This window comes from Sciurus carolinensis, chromosome 3, assembly GCF_902686445.1.
Source record: "Sciurus carolinensis chromosome 3, mSciCar1.2, whole genome shotgun sequence".
NCBI classification, from domain to species: Eukaryota; Metazoa; Chordata; class Mammalia; order Rodentia; family Sciuridae; genus Sciurus; species Sciurus carolinensis.
In genome coordinates this window covers 41,242,458-41,258,966 of record NC_062215.1, presented here as the reverse complement: position 1 = coordinate 41,258,966, position 16,509 = coordinate 41,242,458, and the positions used below count along the sequence as shown (strand labels likewise).

Here is a 16,509-nt window from a genome sequence, read left to right as displayed (position 1 = left end):
CTTAGGGATCCCATCCCTATCCAAGTGAGAATCACCTCTAAGTTGAGACAGTTCCTCCCATCCCAGAAGCCACATCCCAAGTTGCCATGTGTTTCTTCTTGACTGTGCTCTTGATCCAGGGCCCTCCCCTCTCTGAGCCTCTGTGAGGAACAGCATGGATTCTGGAGCCAGGCTGGCTGAGTTTGAACCTTCTCTGACTAGTGACCTTTCACCTCTCTGGGCATGAGTTTTGTCATGTACACTGGTGGTAAGGATAGCATCTGTCACATTGGAGTATTTTCAGAGTGCAATATGTTAGTACACATACAGGACCTGGCACATAGTAAAAATTTAATAAAATTAGCTTTTAAAACTATGTCCACCCCTAGAGGGGCAATTGCAGAACTGCAGAGCTGAATTTACTATTGTTAATCTTGGGATGTTCATGAGAAAAGCGTGCTTACAAGGACATATGAGGACTTGGGAAAATAAACTTTATGTAAATAATGAACTAAAAAAAAAAAAAAAAAAAAAAAAAAAAAAAGGAAACTACGTCCACTCCAGACATCCATTTGCATCCTATGCTGGGCATAATGATGACCACTTAGAGCACATGCCTGTAATCCCAGCGGCTCAGTAGGCTGAGGCAGGAGGATCACTGTGTTCAAAGCTAGCCTTAGCAATTTAATGAGACCATAAGCAACTCAGTGAGACCCTGTCTCTAAATAAAATTTTAAAAAGGGATGGGGATGCAGCTCAGTGGGAGAGCTCCAATTCCCAGTATTAGAAAAACAAAAGTGTATAGTCTGACCAGGGTTCAGCCAGGAGGGTTCCTCTCAGATTCCACTCTCCCACTTCTGAGTAGCTTCTGTCACACAGTGGCCCACTTGTATTCTGAAACACAAAAGTTTGCTTCTGTTTTTGTTCTTTGACACATCATCCCTCCCTGAGCCTCATATTTTAGCTTGGCTGGGAAAAGGTTTGAAGGCAAAAGTTTTTAGTGATCCTACAACATTTTGAGAAGCGAAGGAGCAGAGGGGAAGTCTTGGGGCTGCCTCACACTGGATCCCAGTACATTCTGTTGTGGGGTCACCACACTGAGCAAACACCAGGGCTGAGCACAAAAACTCAGAGGTCAACCAGGTAAACCATTTGGAGGCCCAACCCCTGCAACAATGGTTAACATGATTGACAGCATGTTTTCTGGCCTCTTCTCTGCTTCCCTCATCTCCTCTGCTGCTGGGAGACTCCAACACCAGATAGTGGTGCAAAGTGGAACAGTCCTGGGCATTTGTGTCAAGGACTTTTCTTTGATCCTCTGCATGCTGGGATGGTCCAGTTGGTCCCACAGCCCTGCCAGCTGGACCTCCTCTATTGCTTCAAAGTTATCAACTTCTTCCCACCCCTGCCACCTCTACCAGGATCCGTGCCACAGAGCTTCCCAGATCCCCTTGAGCCTGCAGCAGCCTCCTTCTCTGGTCTCCCTGCCTCCTGCAGTCACTCCCTGCCTAGAACGTCTTTTCTTTTTTCTTGTATTGTACTGGGAATTGAACCCTGGGGTGTTCTGCAACTGAGCTACACCCCCGGTCCTTATTTTTTAAATTTGATATGGGGGTCTCCCTAAGTTGCCCAGGCTGACCTCAAACTTGCAATCCTCCTCTCTGAGCATCCAGAGTCGGAATTACATGTGTGCACCACCACACCTGGCTGGAAAAGCTTTTTCAAAATACAATCTGGACACCCTATCCTCCGCTAGAAACATTTCAGGGTTCCTCATGGATCTTGGATTGAAATCCTAAATCCATAATACAACCTGAAAGACTACCCAGTCTACCCCTGCCAGCCTCTTCAGTCTCAGGGTTTGGCACTAATAATGTCCACCACAGGGCCCCTGCATGAACTATTTCCTTCCCTAATCACCTAGCTAACACCCATTCACAGGTCTTGTCCTGGTTTGTAGTTATTTGACTATGAGACATTTCTAGTGCCTGGTATATTCCTGGAACACAGTAGGTACTTAATAGTTATTGAATGGCTGAATGAGTAAATTAGTCCTTTTTCTGATGCCATGACTCCTAGAGCTATGTCACTACCTACCTATCTTCCTCCCACTCCCAAGCCTAGTTCTCCCCTTTCTGAGGTTCCCAAAGCACCAGCCACCTCTACCAGGATCCATGCCACAGAGCTTCCGAGACCCTCTTGGTCCTTCAGCAGCCTCCCTCTCTGGTCTACCTGCCTAGAACTTCTTTTCTAGGAAAAGTAGAGGTGGCACTTTCCATTCACATTCATTCTTCCATTTTTTTAGTGGTGTGATTTGTTTCTGAGAGAGAGGGCTGACTGTGTTGCCTGGGTCTAGAGTTGGGGCTATCCAAGAGGTGTAAAATGGGGGGAGAGGGGTTTGCTGGTAGAGAGAAGGGCAGATATCTCTGCTAAAATTGTTGCTCACAGGCAATAAGCCAGGGGCAAAGCTATGCTTTCAACTCTGGCCTCCTCCCTCAAGCCTGTTTTCTAATCCCTTAGCAACTCCATGGAGGAAACAGCTACCAGGCATGCCTTTTATTTGCACAGAAATGACCAAGGACACAAATCCAGGCTAAGAGGCAGTGCAAGGTGAGTGCATCTGAGGAGGACGTGTTGGGGGTTGGGATGTAGAGCTGGAACAGATTCAGACATCCAACCAAAGGCAAAGTCCAGTGTACTTAGGCCACTGGAGTGGGCCCTCCTTGCCATAGGTGGGAACCAGAGTAGGGTCTGCAGCAGGCACGTGACAGAAGGCTGCATGGTTTTGCCTTCTACTTCGCTGCACTGTGGGCCAGGCTTTGAAAGTTCCTCCTGTTATCTGATCCAAGTCTGCATGTGTAATTCTAGCCCAACTCTGGATCAGTCTTCTTGGGTTCTTGGTGACTTGAGTTGCTCTTCCTGCCTCCCTTGGTCTCCCCTAAGGTTCTGGGGAAATCAGTGATCCAGAGAGGTCCAATGGCTCCTCTGAGGCCACATGGCAAATCTTCTGGCAGCAGGAGGGCTGGGGACCAAGTTACAGCAGGGTGATTTCACTGGGCGGCAGCGTGAGCCGCTTCTCCCGGGCACTCAGCAGGTTCTCCACATGCACGGCTACCACTCGACACAGCTCCAGACCCTGCAGGGGACACAGTGAGAGTCCACACCCACCTAACCCTTGCCTAACTTGGTATAGTACATGCATAACAGATGTGGTTTGGAAAGAGGTAGAAGCCAACCATCCACGTAGGGACCCTCATTCCCACCTCCCCCAGGGTGCTGGGAAGTGGCTGGAAGATGGAATGTGGGGCTGTGGGTCAGAAGAGGAAAGCAAGCAGGGGACCAGATACATCTGATGCTGCTGCTGTATGTGACCTGCATGACCCAGGGATACTTACTTCACCTCTCTCAGCCTCTCAGCAGCCTCACCTATAATAAGGTATCAATTCTTTTTTTTTTTGCGGGGGGAGGCCATTACTTAGAGTTAAACCCAGGGGCACTTTACCACTGAGCTACATCCCCAAATCCCTTTTCATTTCTTTCTTTTTTTTTTTTTTGGTACCAGGGATTGAACCAAGGGGTGCTTCACCACTGAGCCACATCTCCAGCCCTTTTTAAATATTTTATTTAGAGAAAGGGTCTCACTGAGTTGCTTAGGGCCTTGCTAAGTTGCTCAGGCTGACTTTGAATTCACACTCCTCCAGCCTCAGCCTCCCAAGTTGCTGGGATTACAGGCACCACACCTGGCTTATTTCTTATTTAGAGAAAGGGTCTCATTATGTTGCCCAGGCTAGCCTGAAACTAACATTTTTTTTTTTTTAAATGGTGCTGGGATTGAACCCAGGGCCTTGGGCTTGTGAGGCAAGCACTCTACCAACTGAGCTATATCCCCAGCCCAATCCTGAAACTTTCGATCCTCCTGCCTCAGCCTCCTGAGTTGTTGGGATTACAGGCATGCACCATCACACCTGGTGAAGGTCTCAAATACGAGGACCTTCCTCACAAGCAGTGGTAAGTAAATCAAATCAATGAAATTTGATTTCATATAAATCCTTCACTTAAAAAATATTGGTCCAAGGAGCTGAGGGCTAGCTTAGGATTACAGCACTTGCCTAGCATGTGCAAATTCCCAGGTTCCATTCCCAGCACCACACCCCTCCAGTCATTAAATAGAGTTTCTAATGATGTGTTGCCATGGTTACCCTTGGCACCCACAGCCTAGAACAAACAGTGACCTAGCCTCAAGGCTCCCAGTTGGAGCAGGATAGGAGAGGGCACCAGGGTATTGTGGAAAACTGATCTGTGAGTGTGGTGCACAGACCAAAGCCAGTATCAGAAACCAACCTCCAACCCTCCAGGGAATTCCTAGAGTGACAGAAACTGCTCTTGGAGTGATAAAATAATAGCAGCATCTACTGAGTGTAGACTGTGCCAGGCCTTGTCCTGAAAGCTTTATCCACCCTGCAGTATCCACCCCCTTTATTTTTTGTACTACAGGGTCTCCTGCATCCTAGATAGGCAAGCACTCTACCACGGAGCTATATCCCCAGCCCTTTCTATTTTTTATTTTGAGATAGGATCTTACTAAGTTGCTGAGGCTGGCCTCAATCTTACAATATTCCTGCCTTGGCCTCCTGAGTTTCTGCAATTACAGGAGTGCACCACCACACAGGGCTTCTGCAGTATCCCTAAGAGGCAGTACTATTTTGTACCATTACACAAGTACAGAAACTGAGACCTCAAGCTGTGGAATTGCTCATTCCCAGACCTCATAGCTGGTACGTGGTAGGATTTAAACCTGGGTGGTAAGAGGCCTGAAATCACCCTGAAGTGCTCCCTGCCAAGGTTATGTGATCACCCCACCCTGGACACCACCCTAGCTAATCAAATCAGTGTGTGCAAGATGGAGAGTCCTCCCTTGTGATCAATCTTTTGCCTACCCACATGCTGCTGTGTTCTAGGCCTTGCTGGAATTGTAGCACAATTGAAGGAGTATGGAAACTGGGGTTCAAAGATAAAAAGGGCTGTCCTGAGATGCCCTCATACAGCTAATCAGAAGTAGGTGAGATGAGGACCAGGTCTGTTGGCTATACTCAGAAATCACCTACTCCTGGGAGCCTTGGAGAAATTTTCTTGCATATCTGAGACTCCAGGCTCTGTGAGGGCCAGGGCTACAGAGGTCTCAGTCACATCAATATTCTCATGGCTCATGCAGAACCTGCTCTACAAAGATGCTCAATGATTGTGTGTTGAAGGAAATGAATGAACAGGGCTCAGTGGTAGAGCACTAGCCTTGCATGCATGAGGCACTGGGTTCGATTCTCAGCACCACATATAAATAAATTTTTAAAACGTCTACCAACAACTAAAAATTTTTTTTCAACAAAAGAAAAATGAATGAATGAATGTATCCCCCACATGTACAGGAGGGAGGCAGAGGTAGCAGCTTCTTTGCAGGGAGTGCTACAAGGAAATGGAGAAGCCAAAAAAAGTCTTCAGCCAGCCAGCGAGCCAGCCAACAAATACGCATTGAGCATCTAGTATGTGTTAGATGCTGTGCCATGGACACAGTGTGAAGGAGATGGACATAGCTCTGTTCTCCTGGAGCTTATATTTATCAAATGATCTGTAAGCCATCATGAAGGTCAATGAAGTAGAAGTGGTGAGTCAATATAGAGGAGGGTCAGGGAAGACTTCTAAGAAGAGGGACTCTTTGTTCTGAAACCTGAATAAAGGGAAGGAAGGAGCCCTGGGACAAATAAGGGAAGAGCATTCTTGGTAGAGGAAACAGTGAGTGCAAAGGGCCTGGGGCAGAGATGGGGAGGGCAAACTCCGAATAGGGAGCTGGAAGAGGCCAGGACGGTGGAGTGAGCTAGCATACAGGTGGAAGAGAAGATCACAGTGATGATTACAGGAAGAGACAGGGATGGAAACTGCTCCTGAGAGGATGGGGAGGTAAGTTAGAGAGGCTTGTTGTTCTCCAAAGGTGATGGCTCAGGGAACCTGGAGTCAGAGGTCAGGTAAGCAGATAGAAATATGGGAGATATCATGGTAGTGATGGTTTTGAAAGCCTCAGGGCCAGATAGGGTGAGAGCTTCAGAGAGCAACATATACAGGTGGTCTGGGGAGGATGCCAAAAAAGGAGCCAAAGAAGAGGTTCTGGGCAGGTACAAGGAGATAGAAGAAAACAAAAGCTTAGAGGGAGGGTTCTGGGAAGCAATGCAGGCCCAGAGGCCAGGGCTCTCAGAGGGAGGAACAGGGTGACCCCGGAAGCGGATAGAGCGTGGGAGGGGGACTGGGAGCCTGGTCCTGAGTCACAGATTTCCAAGGGGGTTTTGTTCTGGTCCTGTCCCTCAGAGGCAGGACTGGTGCAGTGAAGCCCCTCTCTTTCCTGGGAAATCAGCCCCTTCAAGATAGGTCCTGTCATAGAGGTTGGCATTGGACTCAGATCTCACTAGGGAATGTGGCAGACTTGACAGAGCAGGCATGTGGGTCCCATTCCAACTTGGTCCCTTCTCTTAGCCTCCATCCTGTCTCTGATAGGGTGAAAACTCTGATCCTTCCCTGAGGGCTGTGAAACTTGGACAGGAGCCTAGGAGTTACCCATGCCTTTTTAAGAAGCAGCCACAGGGGGCTGGGGAGATAGCTCAGTTGGTAGCGTGCTTGCCTCACAAGCACAAGGCCCTGGGTTCAATCCCCAGCACCGCAAAAAAAAAAAGAAGCAGCCACAGTTGAGAAGGCACAGAGCACACAGGCCTCAGTTTCCCTGTTACAGGGAGAGTCCACTTTCTCCAACTGCAATCCGAGGTCCTACGCCTCAGCCTAGGTCAACTTCCTATGTCCCTGCCCATTTGCCAACCTCCTATGACTCCCTGGTGCCCTCAGAAACAAGCCCCAATTTTTCAGTTTAATATTTGAAGAGCTCCAAGACTTCCCTTCCCCTGTCTCTATCTCCCCAGTGCCCCACCAAACTCTTCACCATTCTGCAAAACACCTGGCCCTATTCCATGGTTAAACTACTGAGGTGCTTCCCTGGAAGTTCACCAAAGTGACCTGAAGTTTCCCTGATCTGGGTTGGATGCTACTTTGGGCATGGCCAGGACCTAACCTATCCTGGAGAGAAGAGCCTAGTGAGTGGAACATGAGAGTGAGTGCCTATGTGACAGGGCCTGGCCAGTGGGAGATGGACCCACCTGCTCCAGCTGCAGCTGCATGGTGCGCTGGGCTGCCACATCCCCCAGTGCAATCTCCACATACGGGTAGCTGGAGTTGGCTGTGGGTCGCTGGGTCCGTGTAGACTGGATATCCTTCAGGGGGAACTTCACAATCAGCTCCTGGAAATGCAGGAGGAAAACAGGACTGTGGGTGGGAATAGTCTCAATCACCCCTGTCCCCTCCCCTGAAAATTAGATCTGTGGAACATAGGAGGCTCCAGTTCAAGTACCAGATCCCTAGTGACTTGCTGTGTGACCTCAAGCATGTCACTATACCTCTCTGGACCTTGGTTTCCTCACCTGTGAAACTAATTCAACAAATACAAATGATGAATCTGCTGGCACTGTTCAAAATGCTTGGGATATGGGATGTAGTGGATGCTGTTGGTGCCCTGACCTTCACATCAAAGCTGCTTTCATGAACATCCATACCCCTTTGTCTGGGGCTTGATTTCTGGTCCAAGAAACAAAGGGACCATATTCAGGTAAAGTTAAGAGTGATGGAGCCTTAATGCAGCAGGAAGAAGCACTGGACTAATGACTGACAAGGAATGGTAAGTAATGAGGACTCCCTTTCTCCCAGAAGCGAATGTATACCCTAAAGAACATGTCTCCAAGGGTCCCCAGCTGGGCCAACCTCCAGTTACCCACATTGCCAACTCGAGTGGTAACAGGGCCTTTATTGCCTTCACCCCTTCCCTGCCCTAACTCCTTCCTCCAGTGTTCCTAGAATCTAATATAAGCCACCTGCCTTGGAATCCTGATCTCATGCTGTATTTCTAGGAGCAAACCTAAGAGAGGGGCTCACAGGGTCTATATGTGATGGACTGCATTGTGTCCTCTGCAAATACCTATGTAAAGTCCTAAGTTACAATACCTTGAATATGAATATATTTGGAGACAGGGACTTTAAAATGGTGATTAAGGGTCTGGGGGTGGGTTCTACCATTATTCCCATTTTCCAGATGGGGAAAGCAAGGCTCTGAGAAGAGAAGAGAATTGCTGGAGGTTATACAGATGGTAAATGGTGGAGCTGGGCTTCTACAGCTGGCAATCTTGGCTCCTGGGAGTGGGTCAGGGACCTGAGAACAGGGAACAGCGGGAAGATGGGCAGGGCCAGGCAGAGGCCACTTACATGGGTCTCGATGCTGAGGAAGTTCAGGCCATTATGGTTGATGGCAAGGATGCAGGGGGCTGGCACAGCAACGTTGCTGCAGCTCTGGATGAAGAAGAAGGAGGAGCCAAACATAGGAAAGGCACTGAGCAGACCTGCAGTGGGGAGAGGGGGTGTTACCATGACAGGCTGGACTCATCCATGATGGTCCTGGCCCTGACTGCATGGCTGGCCTGCAGAATACATTCATCCTTAGCTTTCTTCTCCCATCTCTCTGACCTCTTCCTCTATCCCTTCTTCCTCACTTCCCACTTTCTGTTTGCCCAAGGTCATCCCCAGTCCCACCCCTAAAGATATCTTTGAAAAAATGTTTAAAAAGTCTCCTTCCACTGGTCGTGGCGGTGCATGTCTGTAATAGCAACTTGGGAAGCTAAAGCATGAGGATCACAACTTGAGGTAAACCTCAACAATTTAGCAAGGTCCTGAGCAAGTGAGACCCTGTTTTCAAATAAAAAATAAAAAGTGCTAGGGATGTGTCTCAGTGGTTCAGGGCCCCTAGGTTCAATCCCTAGTACCAAAATAAATAATAAATAAATAAATAAATAAATACTCCTCTCCCAACAGGTAGGTGGCTCACCTGCCACTGAAAATGCCTTTGTGCAAAAGGAAAAAGTACCTCTCTCCCCTCCTTCTGGACCCCTCCCTTAGCAAAGTCCCTCAAGATAATCTCGCCCAGTCCTGCATCCCCAGCTCTTACCCAAGAACTGGGCGCGGGCCTGGTGGGGGCTGAGTGCCTGTGTCTGCTGCCGGTGCTGGCTGACCAGGCTGAGCCAGGCTGAGCTGGCTGCTGTGTGGTAAAGCTGGGCTGGAATGTATTCTTGGACCTCCCGCCTGCATATGGAGGGGACAGGGGTCCTGAGCACCTGCCACTTAATCCCCACTGTGTGGCAGGTGTGATACAAAGTGGACATGACTGTTAGGCATCCCTGGGAGACTAAATGCTAGGAAGCATAAAAGGGAAGACAGAAGTGCAAGGACTCCTATGGTGCCTTGGTACATGGCAGGTGGTTGGTCACCCCCAGAGTTGATACCACTAAGATCCCTGCTTTCAGAAGAGGAAACTGCGGCTCTTATAAGTCCATTGAGGAGTCCAGGGTCACACAGAAACTATGAACTAGTATGTGTGTGGTGGGGAGACTTGGACCCAAGGCAGGTTCATCCTTTGTAGCTCCTTTCCCCAAAGAGGAGCCCACGCCAGAGGTTTGGAGAGACACAGGAGAGGGGGAAACATAAGAGAGGGCAAAGCAAGCACCATGGGGCTGGTCAGAGCAGGGGGCAGAGAAGTGCTGGACCTCTAGGCTGAGCCTCCAAGGGCTATCAGTCCTTCCCACCCTATTCCTTCTTTAGTCCTCTTCTCTGTCACACATGATGACTCCCTCAAGGCAGTCTCTTTGCCTCTTGGCACATGTGGAAAATATCAACATCAGTCCTAGTCCATCCCAGCTGCCCTGGGCTGTGGACAGTATAAGAACTGGGAGAAAGTCAGGGGAGCCCCCTTCCCCTGAGAGCTCCCACTCCCAAGAGCTCTCCTTGGTAACATCTGGCCTTCTTTGCACTACTGCAGTAAGAACCTGACATCTGGACCTAGCTTACCCAGGTTTAACCATACTAGCTGGCTAAACCGCTCTGGGCCTCAGCTTCCTCATCTGTGAAAGGGGAAAACAGCCAGGCATAGTGCCACATGCCTGTAATCACAGCAACTTGGGAGATTAAGGCAGGAGGATCACAAGTTTGAGGCCAGCCTTGGCAACTTAGCAAGACCCTCAGACTGTCTCAAAATAAAAAATAAAAAGGGTTAAGAATGTAGTTCAGTGGTAGAACACCCCTGGCTTCAATCCCAGAAAAAGAAAAAAAAAAAAAAAAAAGAAAAAGGGAAAAAGAGGAGTTGGAAAAGAAGCTGGGACATTACATAGGCAGAAAATACTTCTTATCATTAAATTGACTCTGAGTTATAATACCAGCCAGAAGCAACTTGTAGAAGGGAGACAGAGTCCCAGCATCTATGGTGAGCCAGAGGACTTCAGTCCCAGGACCAGGACAACCCCTTCCAAGACAGCCTCACTGTGCAAGAGGGGATCTTGAGGGCCTGGGATGGGCAGCTCTGAGGAAGGTGGGGTGTGCTGAGGGTGCTAGGATGCCTGTTTTCTCTGGTAGACAGGTGGGCAGGTGCTTACACACTGGGCAGGTAGAAGTGGTCCTTGGCACGGTGCTGCAGTGAAGCGAGTTTAGACACCTGCTGCAGCTGTTGCTCACTGGGCCGGCTGGCTGGCACGCTGCTGAAGAGGCCCTTCAGGTAGTCAGGCAGGACCTGTGGGGAGCAGATGCATGAGGGGCTGCCAGGCAGGTGCACGCCCAGGCATTCACCTGCAGGGAGTCTGGAGACAGGCAATTATGATATCAGCCTTATCCACCACTGGTGTTCAGGAAATGATGACAGGCATTTGAGGGAGAGCTGTGAGAATGGTGGTCTTGGAGCTTATGAAGGAGTCTCCACAGTGAAGTAGGAAGAGTGTGGGCTAGTAAATGCTATCAAAAATGTGATGCACAAAAGTGTCCATCGTATCCATGCTTCTCAAAACTGAGCATGCTCCAGAGTCTCTGGGAGGCTTGCAGAAACACAAGGCAGGGCTGAACTCCTGAAATTCTGATCTGATAGATCTAGGGTGGGACTTGAGGGTCTGCATCAGGTTTTTCCAGTCTATTACTCCCATCTCGAGTAGCATGGGACTAGACTGTGCAGGGTCAGGCTTCAACAGCAACACCATGTGGCCACAAAAGCTAAGTGTTTGTCTTCTGTACACAGAATTGCATAAGCATTGGCATCAGTTCTGTAAAAACAGGCTGTGGCATCTAACCTCACAACCAGCCTCTCTGGAGCCCATGAGGTCCCAGAGCTACAGAGAGACCCATGTGTGCTGACCTGGTTGTAGTGCATGGTCACGTACAGCTCATTCTCAAACTTGAGTGGCTGATCCCAGAGCACACGCCGAAACCACAGCATGTAGCCGCCATCTACCTGTTCCATCTCTGAGGCCACATCCAGGATATAGTCACGGCGGCTGAGTGGGCACACATGCTGACCTGCAGAGAGTAGGGAGGCAGGGCTGGGTGGGGACACACTTGCACACATGTGTAATTGTATGGAGCAAGTGCGCAGACTCCAACCTGCCATTCAGGTGAGATGTCACCTCCGTTAAGCCACCTCATTGCTTTGGGACACACTTTCCTCATTAAAGGGGACCATATTATACAATAGGGTGCCCTGTGTTTCACTGAAATATTGATAACCAAAGAGAAGAATAACTCCAATTTACAGATACAAATTATGTTCCATTTCTCCCAAAGGGTCTGAAGAACCTTTAAAGGGTGGCCTGCCTGGGTCTGGGAAAACATCCTGGGTTATGCTTAAAGAAATTCCAGGCCCTTGACAGGCAGAGCTAGGGCACATGGTTCAGGGCTAGGGCACATGGAAGGCAATTTGGGTTGTATGAAAGTCCCCTAAGGGTCCTAGGGTCTACTGAAACCTTGGGAGGAGCTTCCTATGGCCATTTGTTTTTGTTTTTTGTTTTTTTGGGTACCAGGGATTGAACTCAGGGGCATTTGACCACTGAGCCACATCTCTACCCCTTTTGTGTATTTTAGTCAGAGACAGGGTCTCACTGAGTTACTTAGTGCCTTGCTTTTGCTGAGGCTGGCTTTGAATTTGCGATCCTCCTGCCTCAGCTTCCTGAGTCAATGGGATTACAGGCACAAGCCACCGTACCCAGCCTATGGTCACTCATAAGGCATGAGGCAAGAATAAATTCTTGCACCTTTGGGTTCCAGGAGACTGGGCCTCTGAGTGAATGGAAACCTTCCCAGAGTATAAGCTCCCTGAGGGTTGGAACTTCCTATTGAGAAGATCCTAAGGGGCAAAGGGAGGAATCAGAGAGGGCTCTGTGCTCCATGAACCCCCAGTCTTATAGCAGGGGGAGACAAATTTATGCAAAATAAAGTACAGCAGGACAGATCAAAGGCTGGGGGTCCTCAGTACACACAGAGGTCCTTCCACACAGGAGTAAAGGGGCTTCTGGGAGAAAGTAGTCCCAGACCTGGGCTTTCAAGGCTGGGTGGAGGGTCCCACGTGGCAAAGGCCTAGTGATGGGAAGGAGTCCAGCTTGCTCAGTTCTCTTGGCCACTCACCTCGATTGGTGACAATGAAGATCACATACTCATTGAAGGCTTCAGGGCGTGTCAGAGCCATCTCAGAACAGATCTCCTCCACCACATCCAGGGCCACCTGGGGGGTGGGGCAGGAACAGTGAGACTGTGCTAGCTGGGCCTGACCTCTGTCCTCCCAGCTCCACCCAGGTCCCAGAAGCTAAGCAGAGTTCCTCGTCTCCCTGCACAGAGGTGCAGGATCCTTGAGGTCTCTGAGGAACATCATCATGCAGGGAATGAATTCAGTTTTTGGAGTCTGAGACTTAAACGTTTAATTTCTGCCTTTGTCTCTTATTTACAATATGACCCTGAGCTGGAGGGTCATCCCTTAAAGTCCACAGGGATGGGTTCCAGGATCCCAACAGACACTACAATCCAAGGATGCTCAAGTTTCTTCTATAATAGGACACAGTATTTGCATATATCCTATTCATATCCTCTTGTATATATATATATATATATATATATATATATATGTTTGTTTTTTTTTTTTTTTTTTTTTTTTGCGGTGCTAGGGATTGAACCCAGGGCCTTGTGCTTGCAAGGCAAGGCAGGCACTCTACCAACTGAGCTATATCCCCAGCCCTCTTGTATATTTTAAATCAATTCTAGATTACTTATAATACCCAAAAGGATGCAGGTGATTATAAATAGTTGTTACACTGTCTAAGGAATAATGACAAGAAAAAAGTCTGTAAATGTTCATTACAGATATAACTTTTTTTCCCAAATATTTTCAATCCTCGGTTGAATTTGGAGATGCAGCTATGAAGGCTTTAAGTCCTGTCTTGTGGGGCTGTGGAAGAGCCCGTGAGGGACTGAGAACCCTTGGGGGCTCATTCCGCTACCCCCAGAGACTGGGTTATCCCTGACCTTCTAGCACCCATTTAACAGAGACATTCCCTCACTTACAGTGCACGTTTTAATTTTGAGATGCCGTTCAAGCCCTCCAGGAAGAAGAAAGAGCTGTCTCTTGGAACTGCGGCCTGCCTGGTGGGGGTGGTAAGCAGGAGAAGGATAAGAGGGTAGGCTCTGGGCTCTGGAATGATGCTTGTTTCCTGCCATGGGAGTCCATAAGCCAGGAGGTCTGGGGCATGAACATATAGGAAGTCTTATGCACCTGGACCTAACAGGGCCCATCTGTGCATCCCGAAACAGTGCACTTGCACCCAAAAGAAGAGACTCTGGACTGGACTGGGCTCCTGTATCCTGTTCATCATGACTGCCTCCCCCATCCTCTGTCCCTACCCCAGGCTCACCAACATGGCCCGAAGCTCCATGTTGCTGGGGAGCTCCAGACGGCCCCCAAAACGCAAGGTTTTCTTCAGATTCTGCTCACAGGCTTTGGCAATGCCTGCAGAGGCAGGAAGTCAAGGTTTGCCCAAGGTTAGCAGTAGGAGAAAGGGGCTCCTCTAGTCATCAGCTTTGAACTGGTTCTATTTTATTTTTTGTTTTTTTCTGTACTGGAGGTTGAAGCCAAGAGCACATTACCACTGAGCTCTATCCCCAACCCTCTTTTTTGAGACAGAATCTTGTTAAGTTGCCCAGGCTGACCTCAAACTTGTCATCCTCCCATCTCAGCGTCCACCGTTACTGGGATTATAGGTATGCACCACTGTGTTGGGCCCACTGTATTCTTTCTATAACCTGTGTGGCAGGCATTTATACCTCCATTTGACAGCTGAGGAAACTGAGCCTAGCAAGATACAGTGACTTGCCCAAGGTCAAGAGCTAGCATTTAGGAACTGTATTTGAATTCACATTCCATGTGATTATGGCCTTTTGTCTTGCCCCTGACTATGAGTCTAGAAATAGCTATGACCCTGAGTTGTTTCCTGGGGAGCTCACCCCCAATAGGCTCTGTGGCTAGGACAATGGTGCTCTGATCCTGCCAGCAGGAATCCCCATGCCAATCACCCTGTCTTATCCAGGCACCTGTGCAGAAGCCCCCAGCATCATCACTCCATGTCTCTAGGTTAAGCAGGTCCTCACCTTGCTCTGGGAAGGGCATCAAGAGTTCTAAGGCACATTCTGCTGTCTTCTCCTATCTGGGAGCCCTTCCCTGAGGAGCTGGGTCTATTTATCTCTGGGTCAAGGAATATTTGTTAATTGAATCAAACACAAAGATTCAGAGTCAGGGAGAGTGAGGAGCCCTATCTCCACCATGGCTGCCATCAGTAGAACATGGCTTCTTTCTTAGGGCCCCTGGGGTTGCTATGGAAGCGAGGTGAAGAAGAGGCTACTTCTCCATACTGCAAGGGGCTAAGGCCAAAACCCTGCCATCAACTTTGGGCCCAGGAGCTGGAGAAGCAGGGCATTACCTGAGTATTCTGGCTTCTTGCCCACCTCCTCCTCTGTATCTCCTATGTGCCACACATTCCCATCTTTGCTCCTGCCACTCAGTCCACCTGGAAGTTCCTTCCACCTGCTCATTACTCAAGGTAATACCTCCTGGAAACTTTCCCTGACCATTCTCACTATGAAGTCATATGACCCATGGGGCCAATTTTGGGATCTCCTCAAATGTTTGGGGAGTAAATTAATATTAGTTAACATTTCCTGGGTACATGGAAAGGGTCAGACCCTCTGCATTTCCCCTTCCACAGGCTGCTTGCCCTGTCCCCATGTGAGAGGTGTGCAACCCTGGGTCCCCATTCACTGGCTCCTTACCCTGGAAAGGCAGGCCCGGGGTCCTGCTCACATGTTGGAGGAAGTGATGGAGGTGTGGGTAGAGGACATCAGAACAGCTGTGGTAGGCAGCCACGATGTACAGCAGCCTCCAGCCTCGCTGGCAGCTGTCCCTGCAAAGACACACATGTGGGGTCACATCACAGGTGGCCATGGTACTAATGTATGTGCCAGGAGTTTCCTGGATTGAGCCAAAGACTGCTGGCTCTCAGGAAGGGCCTGTACTCTGAGGATACACCCCCCACCCTGCCCAGTGAGAGCAGGGCAGGGGGGACCCCAAGGCTGTACAGAAAGCATAGTCTTCCTGGGAAGTCAGGAGGGAGTGGGGGAGGAAGGGGATGGGGTCCTGGATGGCTTCTCCTGGAAGGGGAGGATTCTGGGCACAGGGAACCTGCTGGGGCTGTGCAGAACCCCAGCAGGGTTCACAGTAGGTAAGGCCTAGGAACAGGCAGGTAAATCTAAGGGTCTTAAAAGCAGCACACATACTGGGCACTTAATATGTACTGTCCCTGCATGAGTGAAATGTAGTAATTCATTTTCACACTGTCCTGGTGTGGTGGTTTCAATTGTGGGGACAGCACTTGGACTTCCTTTGGGAAACTACCCACTCCTCTCTAGAAACCTGTGGTTTGGAGATGGGTGTGAGAGTCAGGTCTGGCAGTTGGAATACTACAACCTCCCCTCCCACCCTCACCACAATGATTAGCTTTGGATGGGACCAGCCAATGAGAGTTTAGTCTCCCTCTGGCTTTGGTGATTGGTTTTGGGGTAGGCATGTGACCCAGGCATAGGTAATCGGCACTCTGTATTCTCCAGTCATTGTGGTTGGTTGAGGGATAAACTTGTAATGTACTTGGGCCAATAAATCTGTGTTTGGGAATTTTCGCAGCAAATATTGAGTTAGTCTTGCTTTCCCTAGGATTGATGAGTTGGGGAAATGTGTCCCTAGAGCTACAATGTTGCTGATCTGAGAGGCTGCTTGGGAATGCAGTCAACACAGAGACACAGAGGAAAGCAGGATCAGGAGATGGAGAAAGCCTTCTTTCTAATGACATCTGGATCTATTCCTCAAGCCATATACTCACTGACTTTTCAATTGTCTTAACCAGTAAGTTCCCTCTTTTGATCGAACCAGTTTTAGTTCTGTCTCTGTCACTTGCATCCAAGAATCTGGAGTTTTACATTACATGTGAAGAAACTGAATTTTAGAGAGCAGAAATGGGAATCCCAGACAGTAATTCCAAAAACATATGAGTG

At 49.0% G+C, this 16,509-nt stretch overlaps 1 protein-coding gene across 1 annotated transcript in view; it reads right to left on the bottom strand.

Annotated features, from left to right (window-relative positions):
• Nucleotides 1–2,533: 2,533 nt before the first annotated feature.
• Myo15a (myosin XVA) overlaps nt 2,534–16,509 on the bottom strand; it is a 51,964-nt gene continuing 37,988 nt past the window's right edge. Inside the window, exons 56-65 of the mRNA XM_047547410.1 lie at nt 15,235–15,365; nt 13,824–13,918; nt 13,477–13,554; nt 12,547–12,643; nt 11,285–11,445; nt 10,539–10,672; nt 9,062–9,195; nt 8,326–8,459; nt 7,170–7,310; nt 2,534–3,115 (exon numbers count right to left, since the gene is read on the bottom strand). Of these exons, the coding sequence (XP_047403366.1) occupies nt 3,014–3,115; nt 7,170–7,310; nt 8,326–8,459; nt 9,062–9,195; nt 10,539–10,672; nt 11,285–11,445; nt 12,547–12,643; nt 13,477–13,554; nt 13,824–13,918; nt 15,235–15,365 (1,207 nt within the window). The 3' untranslated portion in view covers nt 2,534–3,013. The remainder of the gene's footprint in view (nt 3,116–7,169; nt 7,311–8,325; nt 8,460–9,061; nt 9,196–10,538; nt 10,673–11,284; nt 11,446–12,546; nt 12,644–13,476; nt 13,555–13,823; nt 13,919–15,234; nt 15,366–16,509) is intronic.